The sequence below is a fragment of the Theobroma umbraticum genome, unplaced genomic scaffold (genome assembly GCF_002168275.2).
Source record: "Theobroma umbraticum cultivar Fairchild unplaced genomic scaffold, ASM216827v3 scaffold_44.0, whole genome shotgun sequence".
Taxonomy (NCBI): domain Eukaryota; kingdom Viridiplantae; phylum Streptophyta; class Magnoliopsida; order Malvales; family Malvaceae; genus Theobroma; species Theobroma umbraticum.
The window spans coordinates 4867910-4886516 of record NW_018397255.1 but is presented as its reverse complement, the minus strand read 5'-3'; the positions used below and the strand labels follow the sequence as shown (position 1 = coordinate 4886516).

Here is an 18607-nt window from a genome sequence, read left to right as displayed (position 1 = left end):
TATCTTGATGGATCTTAAAATTTATATAAATTAAAATTATTAAAAAATTATATTATAATTTAATTTTATATTAACAATAATTAATTTTTTATTCAAAATCAAATCATTAATTGAATCTATAATCTTAAATAATTATTATTTAACCACTTTTCATAGAAATTCTGAATCTATTATTATATATTGTTCTACTTACGTAAAAGAGCAAAGCCACAAAGGGTAGGTAACGAGTAGTGAGTGACGAGTGATGACTGATGTTCATTACCGAGCGGCACCAACACCAAAATTAGGTCGCGCTTGCCCGGTAAAAGTTTGTCCGATTTCCCACCTCTCTTCCATTGTGTCTCACCTCATTTGCGCTAAGGAGCCCCAGCGCTGGCTGGTCCCACTAGCATTTTCCACCTAACCATCTGTGCTTCTCGCTCCAATCACCACCGTTGATGGAAATTTGAAGGGTTCAGATCTCAGGTTAAAAACAGACCACCATTCAACCTGTCGTAAAAATTAATGCCTCTGGCTCCAGCCAAGTCTCCAACAACCCTTCGTCGTTTTCCACTTTCCCACCAACCCCCGATTTTTTTCTGTATTTACCTGCTTTTATTTTTATGTGACTTTGAGAGGCCAGTGTCCGACAGAAGGCCAATTCCCGTGCTTTTGCTTCATAATTCTCTTCATCCAAATGGCAAATTCTTTGCATTCGTCAACAAGCATTTCCAGTGTTGGTTTCAGCTCTCAATTTCTGGGATCAAATTTGGGTTCCAAGGCCTCCGTTTCCGTTTCATTCCCTTCTTCTCATACCAATTACTCCCTCAAGTAAGTTTCTTTCCGGGTCTTTATTATTTTCAACTCTTGTTCTTTTGTTGGGTTCTTAGAGACAAATTCTGACTTGTGATTGCTTTTGAACGAACTCCATAATCTATATGTTCAGTTCGTTGAGGAAAACCATGATTTTGTTTCTGGCTGATCAGTTGGATTTCTCGAATCTTCATTTGTACTAGTTATGTTTCATGCTAGATTTACTAGAAATGAGAAGAAAGAAAAAATTTATTGGTTAAGGTTGACCATTGCTTTCGGTTTTATTGTTGTTGTGTTAGAACTCCATTAAAGAAAAGATGTGACTATCATTAGAGCAATTGCGTGTTACCAAGGTGTATAAATGAGATTACTTTGTTTATTGATTAATGTTTAAACAATTGTAATTAGGGTTTTTAGTGGTCATTACTAGTGTAGTATTTTCTGCAAGGTACTTACCCCGAGTAAAACTACTAGTATTTGCCATTGAGCTTTTCTTTGGTTGCTTCCTTTTAGTATAAATAGACCTGATAACTTTGGATAATTAACACAACATGAGAAGACGTGGTAAGCATGTTTGGGTTTAATCTCATCATGTTTCGTGTCTTAATCGCATTGGCACATTTAAGATACGAATACTTAGTGTTTTAAACTTGTCAAACATCATTAACATGTTTAAGATACATTTAAACCTATTTAATGAATCCTGTTATCGTGTTCAATCCATATAACTGGACATGTTTATCAACTTGTTTAAATTTAGTAGTAAAAGATTATTTTATTATGACAATGGATTTTATGGATATTATTTATGTTAATTTTATTATATATGAAGATATTATTATCTTGTTATAATTATTTTTATAATTATTGATTTTAAATTTAAATAATAAAATTATATTTTTAATTGTAAGTATTTTAATTTAATCATGTATTAATCATGTTAAATGTGTTAATCATTTAATCCTTCTTTTATTGTGTTGTATAAAACTTAACTTGACACGTTTAAATTTGAATAAATGTGTTAGTCATGTCGTGTTGTGTTAGACAGTTATTACACGTATCCATGTATGTGTTTCATCTTGACACAATTAGTTAATTATGTCGTGTTTATATTTACTCATATAACTGTTAATACGTTCTGTTTACACAATATGGTTAAGACACAGAAACATGAATTTATTAAAGAAATATAAGTGCAAGCAAGAACAATGGAAGGAAATGTGAGAATTTTGAAGATTAAACGCATTCTCTTTCACATTTCCTTCCATTGTTTTTGCTTGCACATATATTTTCTACAATGTTGAATACATTTCAGGGAATGGAGGTGGGTAAGTGATATTCCCATTATTGGTATCGTTACATTCTTGGGAATGTTACATGTAACATTCCCTGGGGTATTGCTTTCCCGTTCATAGAGGGAATCTCATTCCCACCTTTTTTTACGGTAAAGTTACTTTCCCACTACTTGGAAAGTAACTAATTTTTATAGGACTAATTTGGTAGTATAAGAAAGTATTGAGTAAAATACTAGAAAACAACATTGCAATATCTGGTGTACAATTAATTTACTGAGAATGTGATGTTAGTTTCTAGAATTACTTTTATGTATGAAAAAGCAAATTTAATACACTTACATGCTTTTTATAATTAAATTAGTTAATTAAAATTAGTTTATAAGTTATTATAAAAAGAATAATCTCATTTAATTAACTAATTTAAACTATTTAATTAACTAAAACTTAACTAATTTAATTATAAAAAGCATGCAAGTTTATTAAACTTACGTTTTGATACACAAGAATAATTTTGGAAATTCATATCACATTTCTAGTGAAGTGTTTGTAAACTGAACACTGGAATGTTATATTTCCAAGATTTTAATCAGCACTTTCCATATATATCGAGCATTATAATGTTATCTTCCCAACAATCACATTCCATTGGATGTTGAAGTGGTGAAGCACCAAATGCCACCTTAGGTTTGAATTATGAAGATATCATGGCTATTTAGAGTTGATGCAGGATGTTTTTGATATGCAATTCTATTTCAAAATCGTTTGGGGTAATGTCGTCAAATATGGCTCATTCCTTTTGAGAGATTGTTTATTACCTGCTGCAGCTGGCAATCAATATAGGATTTATTCCCCACTAGATGTTAGTTTAGGCCCTTTCTAGTATTATTGGTTTTTCAGCAGTCAAAGGAGTAGGGTGGTAATATGTAATGGACAAATTATTTGGGAAATGATTTCGTATGGTAATGGTATTGTCTTTGAGCACAAACAATGCTATCTATCAATTTAAAGATTAAAATTCAAAAGGCCATTCATTGTTTGCAATCATTTGCCTTTTGAGTGAAACTAGCAAAAACTAGTCTAAAAAGTCCAATTGCCGAAATTCTCCAAAAGGGAGAAAGGAGAACCAGAGACATAAGAGATTGTAATTTTCTTATTATATCTACTTCATGGCAGATCTGTTGAGACATTGAGACAACAGTCATCTAGAATAAGTGCAATGTCGAAGGTAGAGAATAACAGCTTTGAGCAAGTGAAAGTTGATATCTCTCTGAGCCCCAGAGTTAATTCTGTGAAGCCTTCAAAGACTGTGGCTATAACTGATCATGCAACTGCTCTTGCACAAGCTGGTATCCCTGTTATTCGGTTGGCAGCTGGAGAGCCTGATTTTGATACACCAGCTGTTATAGCAGAGGTGCCTTTCTTTTCTGAATCCAATTTGGATCCCTGTTGTCATTTTCTATGTCTAAATTTTCATATTTTAATTTGGAGTCTGTTTTTCTACTAAGAAGTATTTTAATTCAATATATTTATGTCACTTCTGAAAAATAAGGCCGGGATAAATGCAATTCGTGAAGGTTACACAAGGTACACTCCCAATGCAGGTACTTTGGAACTTCGCACGGCAATTTGCCACAAGCTAAAAGGTAATTGTACATGCTATGGAAGGGCTTCTCTGATTTAAAAAGTGTAAAATTGATGCTTGTTTACCTTTGATGCAGAATGAGGCAGGGTTTCTTGTGTCTTTTAAAGTTCTATTTACTTATCTCCTTTTAATTTGTTGCAGAGGAGAGTGGAATCTCTTATACACCTGATCAAATTTTGGTCAGTAATGGTGCTAAGAAGAGTATCATTCAAGCGGTGCTTGCAGTTTGTTCTCCTGGGGATGAGGTTAAGTTTTTCTATTTTAATGATCTTTACCATATAGAAAATGCTGGGAATATGCTCTAAGAAATCCTCACCCCCTTTTTGACCTACTCGTGAAGTTACTATCGTAGGTTTTCCTTGTTTCATCTGATGCTAGGCCATGTCTACATATCATAGAACTAGGGACTCTCTAGTGATGGCAGCATTTACCTTTGCAGTGAGTGAATATTCTTTGGAATCTGCAATCATTTCCATAAAATTCATTATATCATCAGAACAACAATAAAATTCGGACACAAATGCACTGCATGACTTCTTTGTCCTATCAGTTGAGCTTGTGTTGAGGGATATAATTTCTATTTGTTGTGTTTGGAAAATGACTAGAAATTTGTGTATTTGAATTTAATTGTTTGGTATATTGTGCTAATAGATTTTGTCAATATGTAAGAGATGGTTAGATGCCAATGCTAATGTCTTTGATATATATAGTGTATTGGAGGTGAGTTTGAAAACTGTATTCTCATCTAAGAATTTTAAATGCACCTTTTAGCCCTATATATTGAGTATGTGGGTATTTATATCTTATTTGTTAATTTACATGTTGAGTGTGTCCATCAGTATGGTTGCACAATTAACCAAGTTCAAATACCACATGAGATTCATGTTTCCAAACTCAATCATTGTCATTGCAACTTCTTTCCATTATTTAGAACTACATTTCCCTTATTACAAGAATGTATGGTTCTCATTAAGCTATTAAATTGATTACTCTGTCAGGTCTCAAATAAGAGATGTACCACTTGGCTATGAAAGTCAGAGACCAAATTTCTCCAGTGGTTAGGCTATAAAAAATTTAGGCAATGAGATATGCCATGGACTTGACAGAACAGGCATGAAGTGATTAAGAAGATCACCATGTTGTCTTTCACAAGACAAGTGTAGCCTATTTTGCATGTCAAGGGTGGTCGGGATAAAAAACAAATGAATTAAAATAAACTATATGAAGAAGAAAATAAAAATCATAAAATTATAAAAATTTAATATTAGAACATTTTTCTTCATGCTGGATTGGTCATTTCCTGTTGGTGCTTAGATCTTCTGTTGAAAGGTGTATGTATACGAGGAACCATAAGGAAGTAATCCTGATCATGCTTTCAGCACTTAAGTGATAACTGCTTTTACCTGGTGAAGGTGATTTAATTATGAGGACTTCATTTATTTCAGGTAATAATTCCAGCTCCATATTGGGTGAGTTACCCAGAAATGGCAAGGCTGGCTGATGCAACACCTGTCATTCTTCCGACACTTATTTCTGAAAATTTCTTATTGGATCCAAAGCTGCTGGAGTCTAAAATCACTGAAAAGTCAAGACTGTTGATTCTATGTTCCCCATCCAACCCAACTGGATCTGTTTACCCTAAAAAATTGCTTGAAAGAATTGCAGAAATTGTAGCAAAGCATCCCAGGCTTCTGGTACTATCACATAACTTGAACTCTAAGGCACAGACTCTGATGTTTAAACACTGAGCTTTCTGATATTGCCTTATTCAGGTGCTATCTGATGAAATATACGAACATATAATTTATGCACCAGCAACTCACACAAGCTTTGCATCATTGCCAGGCATGTGGGAACGGACTCTAACAGTCAATGGATTTTCCAAGGTAAATCAATTGCATTTAAACCTTGATTCAATTTTTCTTCTACTTAATCGACGCGAGTTTTCCATGCTTAACCTTGGTCTTGTTCCTGTTGTGGTCATTTTGAGGATTGACATTTTAAAGGTGTGACATCTAGGCTTTTGCAATGACTGGTTGGCGACTTGGATATATTGCCGGACCTAAGCACTTTGTTGCAGCATGTAATAAAATCCAGAGTCAGGTATGTTGCATGTGTACTAATCACTATCACTTGCTGTTGACGGAACTGCATCCAGCATGCATTAGTGTAGCAATGATATTGCCTATAATCAGAATTTTTAAACATATGAACTTGGGGAATAACCTTTTTGTTGGAATCAAATTATTATGTTGCTAGTATAATCTAGAGAATGATCAGAAATTATGGCACTCTTTTTGGATTTTGTGTGGTATATTGAGGACTGCAGATGCAGTCACTACTAATCTCTAACAAATACTGAAGTATCTGAATGTGCTTGCACTGATATTTTTTATTGGGGCTTATACATTTTGAGATATTTAATCATTTCTGAGTAGCCTTCTTTGAACCTCCTATTCTTGGACAAGTTAGTCAATATTTGTACTTTTGGTATTACTGCCTGGCTGCTGGGGAGGTTTAAATTGATCTTATCTATTTGCATATAATTTGGTTCCTGCATCATATCGAAAGTTAAGCTATTGCGGTAACTTTCAATGTGGTTAAAAAGGAAAAACAATGTGGGATGTAGTTGCCAATTTCCTTGGTGAGGCTCATTGTAAACTTTAGAACATGGCATGTGAACATTTATTTATGCATGAAGACTTATCAGGCATAGTCAGTAATCTCCAAGTACCCTTTTTGAACCTCCTAAGTCTATAGATGTTCAACTTCGTCAATTTTCATCCTTCTGATTTTACTCCAAGCAGCTGAAGAGGTTTGAAACAAGTTTGAAACAAATTTTACCATACACACATTTTAATTTGTTCCTTCTTTGTACTCAAAGCTGAACCAATAGGGTAGCATTCAATGTAGTTCCCAAAAATTAACCATGAGGGAGGTGATTGCAAATTTTCTTTGTTTATTTTTTTCAGTACACTTCGGGAGCTAGTAGCATATCACAAAAAGCAGGAGTTGCCGCATTAGGCTTGGGCTATGCTGGTGGGGAAGCAGTTTCTACCATGGTGAAAGCATTCAGGGAACGGCGTGATTTCTTGGTTAAAAGCTTTGGGGAATTGGAAGGTGTTAAGATATCAGAACCTCAGGTATTGGTACTGGTTTAATATCACTTATTGGGTAGATAACTGAACGCGATTTAATTATGAATAAACCTCATTTATGCAGTTTCCTTTTTCTTCATTTTTTGATATTTTAGTTTTTCAATTAACGTACTTCTTGCTTGCAGGGAGCTTTCTATCTCTTCATTGATTTCAGTTCTTACTATGGAATAGAAGCTGAAGGTTTTGGTAAAATTGAAAATTCAGAGTCACTTTGTAGATACCTACTGGAGAGGGCTCAGGTATGATTCATTGAGTGCTGTTTCGGGACTCTTCTGCCTTTTGATTTTAAAGTGATTGGGAAGGGCTAGCTTATGTATTTCATAAATATTTGAAAATTTGATGGTGTCCTCAACATTCTGTTTAATAATGCAGATCAAACATCAATATCGCTTCTGACAGTCAAATTGTTTTTTTTTTTTGGTTAAATCCTCGGAACATTGATTGGCAGGTTGCACTAGTTCCTGGAGATGCATTTGGGGATGATACCTGCATTCGCATATCATATGCAGCATCCCTTACCACCTTGCAAGCTGCTTTTGAGAGAATTAAGAAAGCGCTTATCTCCCTGAGGCCTGCTGTTCCTGTTTAACACAGGTAAATTATGGTCAGCAGGTTGTGATCATTGTACTTTATAATGGGATTTAAAATTTTTATTTTTTTAATAAGCTTTTTGAATAAAATTCTGGGTTTTCTAGGTTAATTTGTTCTCTTCTATAAATTGTCCTGCATTTTCCTTTCAAAGGCCAAGTCTGCCACAGGTTTGAAAGAGGAAATATGACTTTATTATGCGCTTGCCGCTCGGAAGAACGTGTCTAAGCGAAATGAAATGCTAAATGCTTTTTCATTTCTAGCCTTATATTTTGGCCCAATTTGATATATCTGATTGTATCTTATCTGTTTTCTTGTTTAGTTGGGCTTCTTTGCACGATTGCCCATTTGTCTTTAAAAAAACAAAGGATGGGCCTTTTGCAATGCAAACAAGTAATTGCCTTTATTTCCATTTCCATTCATTTTTGTTTTATTCATGAATTATTGTTTCCATTCCTTTAGTAACTCTTTTTTTTGGGAATTTTTTCACATCATTTTTAAACCACAATCTCCATGAATCTCAGGACACAGTTCAACGAGTGGCCTGCCTTCTTTCTTGCAATATACAATGCAAACAAAAAAATAATAATAATAATAAAAGAAAAGGAAAAGAAGGAAAGAAAGAAATGAACATTGTTTAGTATGCTAAAAGATATTAGGATTATGACCAAAAAGAGCTATTAAAGACCCTTTTCACAAAGTAGCCATTTTGTCATTCATTTTTCATTTGCTTGTAATAACATTAGTATGTTTACTTTCCACACCCAGTCTTGAGATGAGAATGTTCCCAAGGAATATTTCTTTCTAGGGTAACCAGATCGAGCACTCGAAGGAATCAATTCCCTCTCCAAATGAGCTTGCTTCATATGTTCCAACATAAATCATATACCTATTTAGTAAGTATTTTATTCGGTGAGGAAAGCTGGAACTTGTCCAAAAGGTTTCTGTTCCAAGAGAAATAACAGATGGTACATGACATACTCAAGGGAAAGCAACTCTTTCCCCTTTTTGCAATAATATTCCTGCCTAACCGGAATTTCCTTGCATAAGGCCTCCCTAAGAAACTTATAAGGAAACCCTTCATCCGAAGCCTAAAACTATTGACTTGAACTACAAGACAATCAATCTCTAATGCCAAGAATACTCTTCTTCCACCGATGCATTACCTCAATTTCGTTCCCATCTTCCTTCCCCATTTATAACATGATTACAACGTCAATGAATATTACCAAAAACCTTGAGCTGAAAACTGGTAGCCTTATTGATAGCAACTTGAAATGGAGGCTATCAGTGTATGCCAAGAAGTGTCAACAGAAATTGTGTTTTTCGACCTAGAAACAACGGTGCCTAACAGAACCAGACAACGATTCTTCGTACTGGAGTTTGGCGCAATTGTAGTTTGTCCAAGGAAGCTCGTTGAGCTGGAGAGCTATAGCACCCTGATACGGCCTAAGGACTTGTCTGTTGTTCCATTGAGGTCCAGTCGATGTGATGGGATTACTAGAGAAGCTGTTGCAAATGCACCTGAATTTGAGCAAGTTGCCGACAAAATATTCAGCATTTTGAATGGTAAAGTTTGGGCGGGCCATAACATCCAGAGATTTGATTGTGTTCGTCTTAAGGAGGCCTTTGCTGAGATTGGTAGGCCTGCTCCTGTATCTGTTGGGATCATTGATTCTTTAGGAGTATTGACCGAGAAGTTTGGGAGAAGAGCTGGTAATATGAAGGTAAAATTCATATCATATCAGCCTTGTTACTTGTAAGAAAAAAATTTTTGAGACGTAATAAACCTTTCTATTTACATTATAGAAATTCAATTTCTTTGAGGCTGATTGTCCTGCTCTAATTACCCTTTATGCAGATGGCAACCTTGGCTTCTTACTTTGGGCTTGGGCAGCAAAAGCACAGGTATGTCGGAACATTTGTGCTTGCAAACATCTGAATCCTTTGTTGGAATATGCTGTTGAAACAAATGATTAAAGAAAAAAAAATAGAAATGAACATATTCATGGTTTTATAATTCCCTTAAGCAGGAGCCTGGATGATGTTCGAATGAACTTGGAGGTTCTCAAGCATTGTGCAACTGTGCTCTTTTTGGTATGTCCTCAAATCAACCATTTTTATATTGGTTACTTTCTGTTTTAGAATTTCGAAAAAAAAAAACGTTTAAGGCTATGAGATTTTATGATGTCACAGGAAGCAAGCCTCCCTAGCATATCAAACGGCAGCTGGCACAGCCCCCCAACGATAACGACACGAAGTAGAAGCAATACAGGGAAACTGACATACGGAGAAGAAACCAGCAGGAAATCTCCCCCAACTTCTCCAGGATATCAAAGAACAGTACCCTACACAAGGGGAAGTTTGGGAAAGGTTTTACTATTTAAATAGTCATCTTATAACAATTTCGATGTTTGGTAATAATTAATTAAGCATGGTAATTTCTTATTGGTCTTGATAACTAACAAGGAACATGACCTTATAATGAAGCAGATGACTGAACGAGTCAAGAATCTTTTGTGTAAAGCCCAAGGAAGCCAGCCTCTTAACAATTTGCTTAAGCATTCTCATTCAGTGCTCCGATGAGTTCAGAAGAAGGCGGTCTCGGATTGACCACATGCCATATATTGTGGATCCTCGTTCAATTTTCTTCTCCACTTGCAGCTGATAAAATTTCACATGGGAAGAAGGGATATAAACAGAAGATTGCAAATTAACGGGAATGTTCAATGTAATTCAGATAGACAGGGTCCCTGTGAAAGGTTCCCCTTCAATTAGAATGGCATGCAGAATTCAAAAGGGTCTTTCCCTACTTATTAATTTGATGAATTCTTTCAAAATAATGAAAACTTTAGACACCCTTTTTTTTGTGAATTTATCCTTAATTATATATATATATATATATATAAGAGTATGCTAAATTTTAAAATTTCTGATTATAGGGAAACAATTTGTTTGCTTTAGTTATACTTTTATATTTAAAATTATTTTTAAATTTAATCAATAAAAAATTTATTTGGTATTTTTTATCTTATTCGACAATTACGATTATATTATTCAGGTTTTTTTTTATAAGAATCTAATCAAAGTGTCCCATTACCTTTTTGTATAATAGTACTTTAACTGTACTGAAAACTTCACTGAAGCTAGATATTGTTTTATTCCCAAACATTGACAAGTCGAATATTGCAATAAAAAGCGATGAAAGTGGATGGGAGTTGAGGTTTCAACTTTCAAGTAATCACTTCTTTAGGGTCGAGATACAGTGCATGTGGACACCTTTTCGATTAGCATTAAAAGCATAACAAAGAGACAAAAGCACACTGCTTCCCTCTGATTGTGTTAGACGTGAGAGAAAAAGAGCAGCATTGTCAGTAACATAATTCGATTCGAATTTTATTTAAATAAAAGATATGCGTAATATAATAACGATTATATCCTTAATTCCCAAATTTGTTTGAATAAACCCATGTCTAATATATATAGTGCAATGAAGTTATTAGGAATAGCCTTTCGTTTTTCCTTTCAGATTAATGAGTTATAAGTCATTCAAAAAATTTCTTTAAAGCAATTGCAAAGTGCAGCTTTTGCAATAAAATTGTATTATTATAGAGAAGTTGGAGTTAATCCATGAACTCTTTTTATGGTTTTTTTTTAAAAAATTATAAATAGAAAAGACCACTTTATTAGTGGGCATTTATTTGTTTTTACGTAATATATAAATCTAAGTTTAAATTCGGATAGAAAATGAGTACGAGGATAATGAAAATAATAATAAAAATAATAATATGTTTAATTTTAATTATGAAATAATTACAATCTTTAAAAGATTAAGATGATTGAGATATGTGAGAGAATTTTAACTATGTAATATGTATATTGAAATTTTAAAAAAAAATGAAGACAATTTATTCATGAATTGTCTTATCTTGTTCATATTTGTGTGTATACTAAACTAAACAGAGTTTTAATACCATAATTATTAGTATCAATTTTCATATTTAGGTTGAACATTCTTCCTTTTTTCTTGCATCAAAGATTTTTTTTTTAAGAAATTGAGAAATAAACATCTGAATCTAACTTTGTTAAAATAAAATATATGTAATTATTATTAATTAAATCAAATGCTCCGATATTGTTATCATTATAAATTAAGAAATATCTACATATTACATAGTTTATAGAAAAGAGTTAAAACCCTAATTCGATTGAAAATTAAAAATACATGACAAAAAAAATTCGCGATTAATTATTCATTCTAATATTAAGAGTGTCCTCATGAAACGGTTTAAAATAAATCTTTAACAAATAACTACGCCCCAAATGGAAAGACAAGCAAATAACAAAAAGTGATTAAAGTGGATAAGAGATGGGTTTTCGTTTGCTCATTTGCTAATGAGATACAATGAATGTGGACAATTTCGATATTGGTCCCAAGTAGCAAAGGGACAAAAACCCTAAAGAAAGAGACCACCACCCAAGTGAATGGAAGTCATAATTAGCACTACCAAAAGGGCAATACGTTCCCAATAGGACTAACTCTTTGTTCATAGTCTTTGGAGGAATTAATTAATAAAGTGACCATCCACTGCGCACCGTGTATTAATCAATCAAGAGGCTGCAACCATAAGAACATTGAACCTAGACACATTTGGAAGAGTCTACAACAATGGTAATCTAATACTCTTGTCTGCTTCTTCTTATAAGAAACTAAAAATCATAATGGATAGGCAGGCATAAGGATTTATGATTCAGTTTCAACGGGAAGCTATGCAACAACTGGGCTTGAATAAACTATTCATTTGGTTACCAAAGTTTGTGCATTTATCTATTTGGGTTACTTACTTTTAGAAAGTTACTAATATTATATAATTTGTGCATTTGTTGGTTAATTACTGATAATAAACACAACTGAAATGCTTTGTCGGCATTCCACTTCGTTAACCACGTTATAAAAAAAAAAATAGAACACTAATAAGGCATTTAATTAGTGTCCAACAGAGGCCGACTAGCTAATGTATAATTTATATAACATTATACGACCAAATCATACCTTTTTCAATGGTAGGTAACTACAATGGGAAAGTAGAACAACTCTATTCAACAAAACAAGTAGCTTACTAATTAGGCATTCATGCCAACATATCTCATATGAAAAGAAAAACATGGTCTGATTTCACATCAGATGTTGTGTTTGTTGCTCAAACTTTTTTAAGAAAAAATTCGTCGTTGGAAGCGTATACGACAGATGCTGCAACAATATGCAAAAGCAAGCTTTGATGTGAAAAATTCAGCTTCTGCTGCAAATCTTAATGACAAGTTAAATCAGAATTAATTTTGAATCATAGCCACAGTTACAAAGCTATGCCATATAGATGATGAGATAATAATACAAATTATAGCCTTTACATAGAGACTTTTTTTTTTTGACAATCAAGTCTCACTTATTTCTTTATTAATTGAGTTCTACACTCTTAATTATCGTCTGTCCCATTTGCTGGCTACATAAGGATGCAGCAAGGGACTGGAACATACACGCAAGAGACAAGCAAAGCCATGTTTTGATATTTAAAAAGCTTCAACACTTTTTTTAAAGCTCTTTTTTGCTCTAGAGGGAAAACGAGTCCATAGCTTCTCCAACGCTTAAATAGACCCTTCCTCCAATTTTGTAGACAAAGTTAGCCAGCTTCAACTTGTGGATCACTTGCCACCTAGGGTTTGCAATGGCCAGCTGAGAGGTAATAATCAAAGGAATCAATGTAATTTAATCTGATATAACATTGCTATACAACTTTAAAACTTAATTTTCATAAAAAAAAAAAACATTGCTATACAACTTAAAATGCTACAACCTCTCTATACGATCACCATATGTTTACATTTTTTTTAGTGTAGATAAGGACAATATTCAAGAAAGAGAAGAAAATTCTAACTTTAAATTTTTATTTTTATTTTAAATGTATTTTTTTAATACTCGGACTTAGATTTTAAGGTTCAAAATTAAAACCTCTCTGAGTATAAGTATAATCTACTTTTATATTAAATTTGTCAAGTCATATATTTGATTTGTGAATTGATTTGTATGTGCAATAATTTTATATATAAGATGTTAATATTCAATTATAATTTTTACTTGTGCATGTAATAGCACTAAATAAATAGAATTTACATTGCCCTACCTTCATTCCATTTGAATCAAGATTCTTATGCAGTTCCTCCAGGGAAGCAATTCCTGATGTATCAATGTCCATCAAATCTACCATTCAAAAAAAAATCATTATAAGGAAAAATAAAAGAACAATATTCAATAATCTCTTTAAACCACAATTAATGTCCTGGAATATTAATTTCCTCTTGAACTCTTACTGGAAATGTCAAGAATTACTAGTTGAATAGTCTTCTCTGCGTTTCCCTTGCTGTCCTTTTCCTCTTCAACAACCCATTTCATAATCCTGAAAAACGAACCATATAACCGCAAATAATGTTTTGTTTGATTATCTTGTTAGTTTTTTCTTGCGTGTCTTTGAGCATTTTAATCATTGTTGGCAGGGGTACTGTTGAGTACCTTTCTCTGACAAAATTGGCGTTTGCAAAACAAAGTAAGGCAGACTTGAGGCGCATTATCAAGACCCCGGGAGTCTTCACAGCCATAGGATATTGATTGACATCACGAAACATGTCACTTCCAGGAAGTCTTCCGAGGGTTTCTGTGCCTGGTCTAATGGATACGAGAATTATCTTTGCAAACGAAATTGTTACCTGCAATTATATTGCTGAAAGCATTAAAACTTGGGCAGTAAAAGGATAATTAATTTAATCATTTTCAGTTGATATGGAGAATCTTATACAACATGGAATTTATGTGCCAGCAAAAGCGTTTTGAACAGCACAGATAAATAAACAGATATTTTCATGATTATGTTTTTCTAAATTATTGGCTGAAAGTAACATTTCAAAAATCTCATAAGATGAGTCCTTCATATCACACATTTTACAATTGTTTTGTAAAATAAATGTAAGACAAAGTTTAATGCATATCTGTTGCAGCAGTGGATGCATATCTGTTGCAGCAGTGCATGCATATCTGTTGCAGCAGTGCATGCATAAACATACCATTCGAAAATGCAGTGGGATATGCATGACATTTTTCAAGGCTTCAACACCATACATCTCAAAGGAAAGGCTCACTACTAGTGGCTCAGTTTTCAAACTTTTGAGGACCTACATGGCCCAAAAGTACCTTCTGATTTGAGACCATCTCCCTTGAGTCAACATATTGCTGACCTAAGTCTAGTCATGTGCACTTTTCCCCTTCAAATATGAGCCTTTCCCTTGGGTTCTAGAAATGCTCTCCTTTCGTGAAGCACGTGCAATGCCTAAGTTGGAGATAAGTGTTGACAAATGACTTCCTTGACAGTTATCAGATAATTTGACACCATGAGAAAAAAAAAACTCTAAACCAAAAAACTTAAATGATTTAACGTAAATAGATTTTATTCCCCTTGCACTTCTTAACATCTAATTTTAGCATAAACCAATGGTCATACTATGCATTAAGTACATATATATATTCACCCAAACAGACAAATGACTCCATCCTAATTAGACAGAGTGAAAGTAAATGTTACCGCCACAAGAAGACCAATCTCCACCGTTGCAAACAACACCCCTAGAAAGGCTCCAATGCAGGCTAGGAAGTCTAGCTTATCAACCTTCCAAATATTGTAAGCTTCATTGAAGTCAATAAGCCCTGGAAGAGCAGAGAGAATAATCGAAGCAAGGATTGCAGTCGGAGTGTAATACAAGAGCCTTGTGAACAATTCCAAGGATATGAACACTGTAATAGCCATCACAATATTTGACACTGCAGTTTCACAACCGGCACTGAAATTCACAGCTGTCCGCGAGAAAGAGCCTGCAATATTTTGCTATTGAGAGGTTGCTGGTGAACAATTTCTTATCAAAATAGAACTTCATAGTGATAGATATCTGAAATTGGATGAAACAATAAGTACAGCTTACCAGTTGCAACATAGCATGAAGTGAAAGAACCTATGATGTTCATGAACCCCATGGCAACCATTTCTTTGTTTCCGTCAAGGTGGTATCCCTTTATGGCTGCAAAAGATCGACCAACTGCAATTGCTTCCTAAGATTGAAACAATAGAAAGTAAATCTCCAAGGTTGATGATATACTTCAATTATATACGCCTGAAAAACCTTCTGAATTCTGATACCAACCGTGAGTGCAATAATAGCAACAACCAAGCCAATCTTAGCCACTTCCCCAACATGAGGCCCATTGAACTGCAGCTGATGCACTGAACTTGGATTTAAGCCTCCTTTGATGTGTTTTACTATCTTAACTCCATGCTTATCGGCTTTAGTCAGGAAAACAATAAGAGTTGCTAAAATGACAGATAGCAGAGGAGAAATAGCGGGCAACCAAAAGAGTTTTCTGTTCCTTTTACCCTGATAGAATCAGAAAGTAGAAAACATTTGAATTTGTGAAGATACAAATCGTCACTAGATCAAAGTTAATAACATATTGTTGACTATCATAAATAGTTCTTACCAGAAATCTTGTGATTAGGATGAAAATCAGGAATGAAGATCCGAGAATAAAATTATGAGGACTCCACTGTAAAGAATGTATAAAAAGGAAAGGACAAGACAGAATTAACCCAAAAAATAACTTTTATAACTAAAAAATTCGGTAGACAAGTAGTTATGTCTAATATTGCAATATAATAAAAGAAAATGAAAGTAATTAACAGTACAGGATGATGGAAGGAACTCCACATGGCTTTCATGACAGAGATAATATCTGTCTTGTTTGCAAAGTGAGTGATCCCAAGTAGTCCCTTGAGTTGTTGAAGACCAATGACAATGGCAGCGCCTGCCATGAATCCAACGATTGCAGCATGTGATAGGAAATCGACAAGGAAACCTGACCTGTAATAACTCGAAAGGGAAACAAAAAAAAATGATGCTTAAATTTGCATGACATCTGTTAAAAATGAAGAAACCAAAAGGGGGAGAGGAAATGCCGAGGAAGTGACATACCTGAATAGTCCAAAAGCAGCTTGAAAGGTACCAGCAAAGAAAGTCGCTGTGAGAACAAGCTTCTGGTAAGCGATTGGGTTAGCAACAGGATCCTGTAGTTTCTGTACCATTGAGGACAGAAGTAGTGAAATTACAGCCACTGGTCCAATTGCTATCTCTCTTGAAGTTCCCATCACGGCGTAGATGAGAGGTGGGACTACACTTGTGTCTGATTGAGTAAAATGGAGAGAATCATTCACATAATCTCTAACCATATCAGACAACAAAAGCATGGCAAAAATTCAATCAGGCAGCTTACACAGGCCATATTGAGGATCAAGCTTTGCCAAAGTTGCATATCCAATACTCTGTACGAAAATACAATGAGACCATGGCATAAATGACCAACAAATTATCAGAACCAGAAACAGAAGTGTAAAAGAACTCACAGTTTGATGATGACTATACGAAGTTCTTAAAAAAGTGACTATTGTACTTTTCAAAAAAAAAAAAAAGTAAGTATTGTAGCCTCATAATCTAAAAAGCACTCTTCATTGAATATTTATATTGATCTTAACTAAAAAGGAGAGCAAAGTTTATGCAGAATCACTTGAGATGCTAGTATTCCAACTACACTACTATTGTTATAATGATCAAAATCGCACTTGAGCTTACCTGAGGAATGCAAAGGCTTGCAAGAGTTAGACCTGCCATTAAGTCGCGCTTGAATTTTGTTGCCTTGTAGTTCTGACACCAAGAAAGGATGGGCAACGTTGCTTGCAACATTGAAAGTACTTCACCTTTCCATCCGGACTGCTTGTTAAGAAATGGAATTTTGTTTCTCCAAGAAAAAGCAGTTTCCATGAGCTCATGGCCTAACCCTGGTGGCTTAGGGGTATTAAGCACCCACTGAACCCTTTCAACACAGCCATGTTTCTCAAGGTCTAGCATTTCTTGATCTGCTGTGGAATCAGTGAGTGGGGAAGTCATGGTTTTGTTTGAAGTGTTTGGGAGAACCAAAGAGATCTCGTTCTCAGGAGTTTAGCAGTAGCTTTAAGAGAATGGCATCATGCTAAAAATGAATAGAACACAATATGACATTGATTTATGGACGGGAAAGGAAATTCAACGGTAGAGGAATTTTCAACAAAGAAGGGAGAGAAAGATAACAGGCCTGTGAAATTAGTGGACAAACCTAAGGTGGTCATCCCTAACTGATGAAAGCTGAAATGCCATAATAGTAACCTATACATTAAGTACTAAGGATAACTAGGCCATATATATATATATATAAGCGCGATGCTGTAAGTATATGTGTATATATATCAGCCAAACAAAAACTTATCATTAATAAGAGAAAAGACCGCCTTTCAAAAAAGCAAAGAGAGAGAAAAGAGTTACAAGTGTACTTCTACCAAAATTATAGTTGTAACAAAGGCTGCTACTGAAGAAAGAGGAAACCTTTTGGATATAATAATCAACAGTTGGCTTTAATAAACATCTAATACTGAGAAAGTAGCTTCTCTGAAGGACAAAGGTTTAAGTTGCATTATAGATTTTCCTTTCAATTTGATTTTTGACTGATTTGCATACAGCAAAGCAACTTAGCCTTTTATAAAGAATACTATGCTTGCCAGGCCACTACTATGGGAAGAATCATTCTTTGACCATCTACGTAAATCTGGTCCTTACAGAGCTCTGCAAAAGGGAAAATTTTACCATTTCAATCCCCTCTGCAAATATCTTAAGCATCATTTCTTTTCCTTTTAACAAAAGAAGCGGTATGATGAAATCTAAACGCTGAGATTTTCTTACAAAATTTCATTCCTGGACCACCTGTTCAAGCTCTGAAGCGGCAAGCAATATCATTGCAGGCTTTAGAGCTGACATTATTTGCAAGGGAAATCTGCAAGCAAGGTAAAAATATTGTTGCCTAAAAGATGCAAATGCAAAGGACTGTATTGAGGACATACCAAAAAGCTCACTGAAAGATACCATTTCAAAGGTTTTCTGAAGAGAGAATATGTTCTTCCGGAGCTCTTCCAAGTTCTAAAGAACAAATTAGGTTTCTTCATACTGATGGGCTA

General features: G+C 34.3%; 3 protein-coding genes across 4 annotated transcripts; 2 read left to right on the top strand and 1 right to left on the bottom strand.

The window, feature by feature from the left end:
* The first annotated feature begins 533 nt into the window (after positions 1-533).
* On the top strand, positions 534-7887 carry AAT (aspartate aminotransferase). Of its 2 annotated transcripts, XM_021419272.2 has the most exons (11): positions 534-810; positions 3261-3498; positions 3637-3730; positions 3871-3974; positions 5175-5423; positions 5502-5615; positions 5749-5832; positions 6702-6872; positions 7013-7126; positions 7336-7481; positions 7583-7887. In XM_021419272.2, exons 1-10 carry the CDS (start codon positions 677-679, stop codon positions 7474-7476), a joined length of 1443 nt encoding a protein of 480 aa, XP_021274947.1. In that variant the 5' UTR covers positions 534-676; the 3' UTR covers positions 7477-7481; positions 7583-7887. The 2 variants fall into 2 exon arrangements, with proteins under 2 accessions (XP_021274947.1, XP_021274946.1); XM_021419271.1 differs by having other exon boundaries at positions 7336-7887.
* An 835-nt stretch (positions 7888-8722) lies between these two features.
* Positions 8723-10326, top strand: LOC110409588 (Polynucleotidyl transferase, ribonuclease H-like superfamily protein). Its single transcript, XM_021418978.2, has 5 exons — positions 8723-9202; positions 9337-9383; positions 9509-9572; positions 9672-9848; positions 9969-10326. The coding sequence occupies exons 1-5, from the start codon at positions 8753-8755 to the stop codon at positions 10059-10061; spliced, it is 831 nt and encodes a 276-aa protein (XP_021274653.1). The 5' UTR covers positions 8723-8752; the 3' UTR covers positions 10062-10326.
* Positions 10327-12897: 2571 nt separating this feature from the next.
* On the bottom strand, positions 12898-17536 carry SULTR2;1 (slufate transporter 2;1). The gene is made up of 12 exons (XM_021418325.1): positions 17196-17536; positions 16840-16888; positions 16542-16749; positions 16256-16430; positions 16051-16116; positions 15717-15947; positions 15498-15624; positions 15104-15390; positions 14041-14234; positions 13842-13927; positions 13655-13731; positions 12898-13206 (listed from the first exon to the last, which is right to left on the bottom strand). Exons 1-12 carry the CDS (start codon positions 17508-17510, stop codon positions 13084-13086), a joined length of 1938 nt encoding a protein of 645 aa, XP_021274000.1. The 5' UTR covers positions 17511-17536; the 3' UTR covers positions 12898-13083.
* Positions 17537-18607: the final 1071 nt, after the last annotated feature.